Consider the following 9,903-nt stretch of genomic DNA (forward strand, 5'->3'; position numbering starts at 1 on the left):
CTTGCCTTTTCACTGCACTTGATACTACAGGTGTTAACGGGTGTGTGCGTGGGTGTGTTTACTTCATTAGTGTCTGCTCATGAATTATTGTCATACAGGAGAAGCTGGGGGTGACCGTCTGGTTGGGGAAGAGGGGTTGGACGTGTTTGCATCAACAAGTCCGCTTTTTACCTAGATCGTGTATTTACTTGGGGGTAACCTGGAGGATGAGGGAGGGTGAGAGTACACACTAACAGAGCATGAGGGGAGAGGGCAGAGGGCTCGCCATTGTTTTTAAACTGTGTTTTAATGGACCTTCTTGTCTTATACTCCTCCTTTTCTGTCTACTAAACTAGAAGCTGACTGAAGGCAGATTGTCTTATTTATCTCTGATTATATTCAATAGTTATTTGACGAATCAGTGAGCATGTCAACCTTGATCATTTTGGGATCAAAGCAATATTTTCTAACATCTAAGATGAATAGCACATACCTCCTGTGATGTATTTCAGTATGCTTATATTTACTTGAGAAATGCATATACAGTGTTCACTCGGTGCCCAGCACGGTTCTTAGCATTTTACAAATATTAACTCATTTAATTTTGTTTTTGTTGCTGTTTATTTAAGGTTCCACGACAATGAATAACCATGTATCAGAAATTACCCTCTTCCTCTCCCTCCACCTCCTACCCCAAAAGACTCTGCAAATGCTAGGTCTAGGGAAGGGGGAGCGGGGAGGAAAGAGTTCAACTGTCCCACTTTGGGGGCCCACAGTTGCCCAAGTAGACCCTGGGCCCTGGCAGCGGCCTCTTTCTTGGTAACCTGGTGCGAGCAAACTTTCCCCTTGGCCGGCTGGGGCCAGCGTCAAGGTCTGCAGCGAGGTGCAGACAGCTCGCAGCCGCTGGCTGATTTATAGGCCAGAGCATTCCCCGGCCGCGCCGCAAGGAGTCGGGCTGAGCTCGGACTTTGGGGAGGTGATGATGGACACAGGACACGTGGCCACACAATGGGGACACACGACTGACCTCAGTCACTTCGGCAAACTGCCCCTGTTTTCAGGAGGCGGCAGGAGCGTTTCAGGAGCTCCAGCTCTAGGGCCCAGGGCGGCGCCTGCGTTCCTCTCCCCAGCAGGCAGCGCCCCTCGCCCGCCCCGGTGAGCGCAGAGGGCGCCCAAGGGCCTGCTGGGCCCCCGGAGCTCTCAGAGGCCTCTGACCCTCAGCCCCAAAGTCCTTCCCTCAGCATGCGAGCCTTGGTGCCTTCCATATTTTGTAAAGAAAGGCACACGAACCATCTCCGCTTGGGGGCTGAGACTGGCCAGGGCACGCTGGGAGTGAACTTTCCCGGCTGGTCAGATAGGGACACCCGGGTATTTTGCGATGTCACCAGGCGGCCGGGCAGGGCCTGGGTGACAGAGGAAGGGTCAAAAGGGGGGTGGACTGTGCGTGTTGTGTGTGTGGCAGGAGGTGGGGGGCTGTGAGGAGAGGGAATCAGGGGAATGAATAGGGGGTTGGGGACGCCTGCATTTGAGAAGAAGCAATCAAGATACGGAAAAAATAAACGGATTTTTTTCCTTCCCTGCTCTATGCAAACTGTCACTTCGGGTTAGACTGAGCCTTTATCTGGCTCATTAGCATGAGCTGTGGCTAACGCGCTTAAACCCTCTAATTATTTATCATGCCGTCACGGAGCGGGTCGCCAGCCCGGGGCGCATCGCCACCCCGGGGCGCACTTGAGGGGACCCGGGGCGCAGCGCGCAGTCTGGCTGTGCGCTACCGGGAAAGACCCTCCCCGCCAGGGCCCCGCGAGGCGCTGCTCCACGAGACAGCTTTGCAGAGTTGTTGGGGTGTATCAGAAGTGCCCTCTCCCCAAAACTCACCCGCGGGGAGCTGATGCAGCACTCAACTCTCGTCTACACTCGCGCCCAATCTTCTCTATTGCCACCCGAAGCTGGAGCGACGGGGAACAGGATTTTTGCAAAATTGGAAGGCAAACTAGGAGCTGGGTGGTGTGTTGGGTGCACTCTTTAGAAGGACCTCGGGGAGAGCCCAAAGGCTGCAGGAGTCCTCCTTCCAACCCTCCTCCCCACCGAGTTCCAAGAGAGTTCAGAAAGTCGCGGGTGGGCGGGGGTGGGGGGTGGGGAATGCGCTGGGCTGACAGCCGGCCCACTCACGTCCAGGGTCCTATTCAGAAAACAGTTTCAAAATAAGTTAACCTCCATCGGGTGTTTTTTTCCCCCCTCCCTTTCTAATTGTCCCCCCTTCCCCCTCCGTCTCTCCGTTCTCATCTGTTTTATGTTCCTCTGCGTTCTGCCAACTATTTTATCTTTATTCCTTCTCTTTCTCTCTGGCCATTCATTCCTTTTTTGTGTGTGTGGCTTCCCCGGCTGATGTGAGGGCTCGTTACCACCCACTGCACGCTCGCTCCTGTAGCTGAGGTGTTTCTATACAAACTGGAGCGTCCAGTTGTCATATTAATTATTACACTGAGTAATGACTGAAATGGTCAAAATAAGGGGAGAGTCGAGAGCGCTTTTTCTTGCTGCTCAAAGATTCAGCAAAGAAGCCGTGCAACAAAGCACTAATTGGTCCCCAGAAACACTCCGACAAGGCATGGAAGATAGGTTTCATAGAACCCGGCGATTGTGAAGGGGGGAAAGCGCTGAATGGACCCCACGCTCCTTTTCTAAACTCTCTTGCTGAGCAAAAAATGGACCTCTGTTTGAATACTGCCCTGATCCTTGAATACTATACCCAGCAGAGAAAAAATGCACCATTTATTGTAAGTTTTTTTTTTCTTCTCCAGCTATTCATGGGTTCTCTGTGAAGAATCAGCTGGTTTTGTTTACCGTGAAAGACCTTTACTTTATTTCCTTTCTTGGAGGAGGTGGGGAAGCAGGGGGGAGGGAAAGAGAGCCATGTGCCTAGACAGAGAGGAGCTGGTCTACTGTAACAAAATAGGGTGTAACAAATCCTACAAAAGTTTCGAATGTATTGATTCTTTGGAGAGCTATATAGATTAACGACTTTCTTTATGCTTATCCGAGGAAGGTATTTAATCATAATGTAAATGGGGCTTTAGAAAAAATAAAGACTTAGCAGCGTTGTTTCTCCTTATTTGAAGAACTTCAAAAGGATTTGTGAGGTTGGCTGCAAATTACCCCCTCCCCCTCCCGACCTCCCCTCCTTCACCAAAAAGCCACGAGAAAATAATAGTTTGTGCTTTTTTTTTTTTCCAGTTTTTTTCCCCCCTTTGTAAGGTGTATGGAAAAAGCAAATAGATTGGTTTGGAGCATGGATTCCTTAATGCAGGTGCAGGCCTGGCGGCTGTGACCAAGCAGCTCAGCCAGGTCTCTGGTCTGTGTACTTCTGCCCCCGACTGCAACAGCCCATCCCAGGCTGGTCAGACTCAACCCAGGCTGGGCAGCGCCGCTTCCGAACTTACCTTGGGAAGGGTGTATTGGAGACAGCAGACCTCACAGTAATGAACTTCTCATCTCCCCTGGGTAAGAGAGTGTCAAGCACAGGCTCGGAGCTGCATACATCCCAGGACAGAGGCCCTGTGTTACAGCTACTGGAGGTGGGTGTCTGCTCTGAATTCCTTGCACGCGCACTTTTCTCAAAGAACCCTGGGTTTATGGGGCTTAACACTCACCAACATTGAAGGCTGCAGCAAAAATCTCCTGTTCAAATCAAGGCTCTGAGGCCTGCGTTCATCTTCGTACTCGCTTTGCCTTTTATTCAGGATCCACTATAAATATAATTGTATTAAATGATTCATTCAATGGGAAACCTAGTTTCACTTTCAGTATGAACTCCCCTCCCTCCAGAGAAAAAGCACCAAAGGCACTTTTAGAAAGGAGGCCTATCTCCTTTCCGCAGAGAGAAGGTGCACAGTTACGGAGCCTGAGGGTAGCCTGTGAGCAAAGGTGGCCTGGCCTTCAGCTGCGGGTGGAAAGAAAGTGGCGGGAGATTCGGGGCCTCAGCACCGCAGGTCTCCCCGGCAGCCGACTGCTAAGCATCACTAGGAAAGTCATCTCCCACGTAGATCCTGGTGTTGAATGTAGTTTTAATCTAAGGTATGGTCCAGCTTCAGGATCCCCTAACATAGAAGAGGGGTCTGAAGGTGCAGAAACTGAGGCCTTTATTGTACTGGAGGAGAAAGAGGAACCTCCCCATTTTTCTGGGATATCTATATTATGGGTAATACACACCAAAGAGGGTGAGTGTCCTGCCTCCCCATCACAAGAATGGTAACCCCTGATACGTGTGGAAGAATTTGCAAAATGAATTCACAAAAAACAAAAGATTTAATTCTCCTGCAGGCCTTGACAGATAAGCGAAGGGAGTGCCACTACTCCATGTATGAATGAAAGCATGGAACCCTCCTTTTGTGAGTTGTTTTCTTCTGCCTCCACTTCTAGATAAATGGGACCTTGAGTGTCCTGGTCAAGAAAAGCCTGGAAATTTGCTCAGAGTCAGGCCCCCTGGGTGTCAAAGGAGCCACAGACAGCTGGAGGGCAGGGCCACTGGCTCTGCTGAAGCCCTTTCCCTCTGCCAGCCATGAAGCTTGTCTGTATTCCATCTGACTTGTTACTGTTTGTGTTTAAAACAAACAAACACTTGGTTTCTATCTCTATCACCCCGGTTTGCCAGCAAGCATCACCACCAGTCCTCAAAAAGGACAGGAATTACCCAGTAATTCCAAAAAGGACAGTGGGACAGGGTGGCATTTGATCTCCAATGGCTGGAGCAATTAGCACAGTGCGGTTCCAGGAAGCTGACAGCCAGGCGTCCTCTTCCCACAAAACCCTTCCTGGGTGGGTTGTGTGAGCAGGGCCTTCCTCCTCGTTTTGGAAAAGGCCATTCCTGTTAATCCCTTTCCATTTGACCTAGTTCTGAGAGCTCCACGTACATCTCTTTGAAATCTCACAACTATTGGAGGTAGGTGCTATAACCATGGGCATGTAAGGATGAGGAAACCGAAACTCAGAGTGTCGGCTCTTTGCTCAAACTCCCAGCTCTGAAGTAACAGAGCCTGGATAGCGAATTAGCCTCTGCTTTATCCCTTAGTATAAGGTCCGGAGTTCCCTGGGCCTGGGAGAGTGTGGGGCAGCTCTCTTAGGTGTGTGAGTGTGTGTGTTGGGGAGGTCAAATGTAGGTCACAGAATCAGAGGCAGGATGCTAATTGGCCCTTGAGCCTCAGTCCTTTGCTCCAAATTGGTGTAACAACCAGAACGCCAATTTCAGTGGAAGAACATGTTAAACTACCCCTGAGGGCTTCCCTGGTGGCGCAGTGGTTGAGAGTCCGCCTGCCGATGCAGGGGACGCGGGTTCGTGCCCCGGTCCGGGAGGATCCCACATGCCGCGAAGCGGCTGGGCCCGTGAGCCATGGCCGCTGAGCCTGCGCGTCCGGAGCCTGTGCTCCACAACGGGAGAGGCCACAGCAGTGAGAGGCCCGCGTACCACAAAACAAACAAACAAACAAACAACAACAACAAAAAAAACCCCCAAAACCCTACCCTTGATAGTGCACAGTCCCCAAGGGCCGAGGCTAAGCCCCTAAGAAAAGATTCTAGACTGCTCTACCTTAGGGTTGGAGAAGGTGGAGAGGACAGCGTCCGGCTGGGAGCACTCTTTGTGTTGAGTGGGAGGAAGAGAAAGCCTGGGTTCCTGGAGGTTCTGCAAAGCATGTAAGGAAATAGGCTGCGGATGTGGGAGTGGGGAGGGTGAGGACGGGATTTTGGCTCGGGGCTGGGGCGGGAAGAATAAGGACAAATGTTCCGTGGCTTTGGCCGGAAGGATCCCAGCGCCCGCTGTCTTTTCTCCTGGGCGGAGGCCAAAGCGTAGGGCCGCTACAATGTGCGGCTTCACTAGTTGGCCCTTCTCTTTGAACGCCCATTACATGGCGCGCGCGCGCGCGCGCGCGCGCGTGTGTGTGTGTGTGTGTGTGTGTGTGGTTGGGAGTAGGCTCTGGCCTTGAAGTCCCTGATAAGGAGCATCTCTGTGCACCCGTGGAGCCCGCATCCTAGAAGGATACTGAGAACACGTTCTGGCCATCAGCAAATTTCCCCCGCTCGCAGATACGGTTCGAAATGAGCTGGCGGACGCCGCTCTGGCACAGATGGGGAAACCGAGGGCCTTAGCGGTTGTTTAAGGTTACAACGCGAATGGTGGTAGAGCCAGGATTATGGGCGTTTGTAAAGTGTGGAAGGATAGAGTCTGAATTGGAAGGGATACAGCTTAATGTGAAGGATAGTGCCCTTTAGATGCGTTGATATTGACGACCCGCCCCGCACGCCACGCACGCCCCGCTCCCCCCACCCCAGCCCCTATTCTGCTCAGGAGGGTGGATGCCTCCTAGCGGCCCGCACCCGGGGCGCACAGCTGGGGCAAACGGGTTGCGGAATGTGCCTGATAGCGGTATCCTGCCAGGTGGTCTGAGGCTTCCTCCTGTTGAAAAGCGGGTAATGCGACTCTGTTTAGGCTTCATGGCCTCCTATACTTCCTGGAAGAGGAGACACATGTAACCTGGAGCCCTCTCATCTCCTTTCCTGGGGTGGGGGAGGGGCGGGGGGAGAGGCCAGAGGTGTAAATCCCACGGAGTTCACCCCGGTCCTTTGGGGTCAGCAGGCCATAGGCTACTGTAGGGGAGGGGGCCGTGTGGGTGGGAAGTTTACAGAACTGATCTCTGTTGGCCCCATTCAGTCCTATGCTTCCTAAACACATCTGTTTTAAAAGAAGAAACTGAGGCTGAGATGTGATTCACCTCGGGACCCCGACACCACTGCCCTCACCACCACTATTGTTCCGACAGCACTCGCCCATACCAGAGGCGGTTCCCCGGTCACCCACACGATCTTTTAGAGAGAGACTCATCTCCACAAAGGGAAGTTCAATGGGAAGCAATTATTGGGATAAGTCAAAACGAGCATCCCTGTACCCAGGTCTCTAACCCAAACTGCCTATTCCTAGTGGACAAATCAACTGGATGGTGACACTCTGCTTTTTCCCGGCTGTGTAGACGCCACCTGAGACGCGCCCCAGTCTCCTTCTTCTCCGTCCACCAGAGCGGTACAGTTTGCTCCGTTTGCTCCGTCCGCTTTCTCCGCAGCGCCGCGTCCCAAGGAGCCCCGAAGCTGGACCAGGCTCTGGCCAGACAGGGCCAGGGCCGAGGGCCCAGGAAGGGCGCCTGGGTGGGCGCCGTCCAAGCGGCCGAGCGACGGCTGCAAGCGCCTCCTCCTCCCTCGCGGCGCCAGCACGCGGCCCGGCCGGGCTCGGCTCCCAGTCGCCTGCCACCGGCCCGCCGGGCACACGCCTGGGGCGGGATGGAGGCTGAGCCAAGGCCGCCGAGATGCCTGCAGCGGCGCCGAACAACCAGCGAAGCTGCTCCGCCCCCACCCCCAAGCTCCATCACCTCCTCCCATCTCCTTTCTCAGATCCACCCTGGGAATACCCCAAAGAGCTCCTCTCTTTATACACCCCCTTAGCCGGTCCGGAAATAATCTTTTTTGGGGGGGGACGGGGCGCGGCGGTGATGCTACAGGCAGCTAGGTCATCCTGGAAGAGTATCCCGGCCATACACACCTGTCTCCCTACAGCTCTGGTTACCACCACCCCTCAAAGCGATCACCTCCCTTCTTCTTGGCCTCCTCCACACTTGTTCAGTTGTAGGGGGCATATCCTAGATTTCACAACTGGATGGGACGTTAGAGACCATCTAATCCAACCTTCTGTTGTTACAGACGAGCAAACTGAGGCTCAGAGTGGATGTCACTTACCAAGGGTCACGGAGCTAGTGAGAGGATGCACTGGGACCAGAGCTAAGTCTTAACAGTACTTTAACAGTCCCACGGAGTCCTCCCCATCTCTCTGAACTTCAGTAGCAAATTTCCTTCCGCTCCCAAGAGCATCGAAAACCCCCAAGAGAGTGACAGTGGGGTAGGAGAAGAAAACAGGAAAAAACGGAGCCTCACTGCCCCCAACTTCCACACCGCCCCGTGTCACATTTTCTGCCCAAACCCTTCCCTGTGATTCTCCCCAAGTTCTCAGGAGAATCCCGGGACACTTCACCCCAAACCTTTCCACCCATACACCCCCAATTTCCAGAGCTATTGGCCCGTCGGCGACGCTGCCCTCCCCCTCCCCACCCCCCCTTCTAGAACCACCCCCGGCTGCCGCCCGCCCTGAGCGCGCCGCCTGTTTATTCAGCCGGGAGTCCGGCACGCGCCAGGCGCACGCACTGCAACAACAAACCCGGCTGAATGGAGAGTTTGCAAGGAACGGGCTCGGGGGACGGGCGGGGGGAGGGGAGGGGAGGAGGGGGAGTTTAGGGAGGGGGTGGGAAGAGGAGGTAAGAGGAGGGGGGCGGGGGGGCTGCAGCCGCTCGCTGCAGCAGCGGGGAGTGGGGGGCGAGGCGGGGCCAGGGCTGCGCGTGGGGCTGGGTGTCCCATTGAAAAGGCGGCCGCACTCCAGCCGCCCAGCACTCTCTCACTTCTGGCCAGGGAACGTGGAAGGCGCAGCGACGGGGAGCCGGCCAAGGAGGGCGAGTGAAAGAAGGAAATAAGAAAGAAAGGGGGTTAACAAAATAATACAAACAGCCCGAGCCGCGGCTGGAGAGACCGAGACCCGGCGCAAGAGAGCGCAGCCCTAAGGGGAGAGGAACAGAAGACTCAGCAGAGCGCGCTCACCACCGACTTTTGCTTCTTCTGCTGGTTTTTTTTTTTTTTTTTTTTTTTTTTTAAACAAGAAGGCGCTAGCGGCAGCCTCACACGCGAGCGCCACGCGAGGCTCCCGAAGCCAACCTGCGAAGGGAGGAGGGGAGGGGGGAGGAGGAGAAGCAGTTGCACCTTCCTTGCTCCCACCCTAAGAAGTCTCCCGGGGATTTTGTATTTTTGTAACTTCTCCCCGGGCTCCCTCTTCATCTCTCCCCTTCTCTCCCTCTCTGTTCGTGGCCCCCCGGTCCTGTCTGTGTCCCCCCAGCGCGCGCCCCGCACCTCGCGTCCCCGGATCGCTCCGATCCCGCGACTCCTCGCCGGCCGCTGCGCATGGAGAGCTCTGCCAAGATGGAGAGCGGCGGCGCAGGCCCGCAGCCCTTCCTGCCGCCCGCAGCCTGCTTCTTTGCCACGGCCGCGGCGGCGGCTGCGGCGGCAGCGGCGGCGCAAAGCGCGCAGCAGCAGCCGCCGCCGCAGCCGCAGGCGCCTCAGCTGAGCCCCGCGGCCGACGGCCAGCCCTCAGGGGGCGGTCACAAGTCAGCGCCCAAGCAAGTCAAGCGACAGCGCTCGTCCTCGCCCGAACTGATGCGCTGCAAACGCCGGCTCAACTTCAGCGGCTTCGGCTACAGCCTGCCGCAGCAGCAGCCGGCCGCCGTGGCGCGCCGCAACGAGCGCGAGCGCAACCGCGTCAAGCTGGTCAACCTGGGCTTCGCCACCCTTCGGGAGCACGTCCCCAACGGCGCGGCCAACAAGAAGATGAGCAAGGTGGAGACGCTGCGCTCCGCCGTCGAGTACATCCGCGCGCTGCAGCAGCTGCTGGACGAGCACGACGCGGTGAGCGCCGCCTTCCAGGCGGGCGTCCTGTCGCCCACCATCTCCCCCAACTACTCCAACGACATGAACTCCATGGCCGGGTCGCCGGTCTCATCCTACTCGTCGGACGAGGGCTCCTACGACCCTCTCAGCCCCGAGGAGCAAGAACTGCTCGACTTCACCAACTGGTTCTGAGGGGCTCGGCCTGCTCAGGCCCTGGTGCGAATGGACTTCGGAAGCAGGTAGGTTGCACTATGGAGGGAACGGGGGAGATTTTCTTGCATTCATCCTTTTTCTTCTGTAGGAGGGGGACTGTCTCCACGGAGATGAGGGAGGGGGGTTGATTTAAAGGATTTGTTAAAGTCCGTCGATTTCAAATCCTGGTATGTTAGTTTCAGG

The 9,903-nt window shown here is 55.4% G+C and overlaps 1 protein-coding gene across 1 annotated transcript; it reads left to right on the forward strand.

Moving 5' to 3' along the window:
• Positions 1-9,024: 9,024 nt before the first annotated feature.
• ASCL1 (achaete-scute family bHLH transcription factor 1) lies at positions 9,025-9,699 on the forward strand (the record flags this gene model as incomplete). The annotated part of the gene is made up of 1 exon (XM_082666493.1): positions 9,025-9,699. The coding sequence occupies one exon, from the start codon at positions 9,025-9,027 to the stop codon at positions 9,697-9,699; it is 675 nt and encodes a 224-aa protein (XP_082522619.1).
• Positions 9,700-9,903: the final 204 nt, after the last annotated feature.

Source organism: Grampus griseus, assembly GCF_964374135.1.
Source record: "Grampus griseus genome assembly, chromosome: 11".
Classification (NCBI taxonomy): Eukaryota; Metazoa; Chordata; class Mammalia; order Artiodactyla; family Delphinidae; genus Grampus; species Grampus griseus.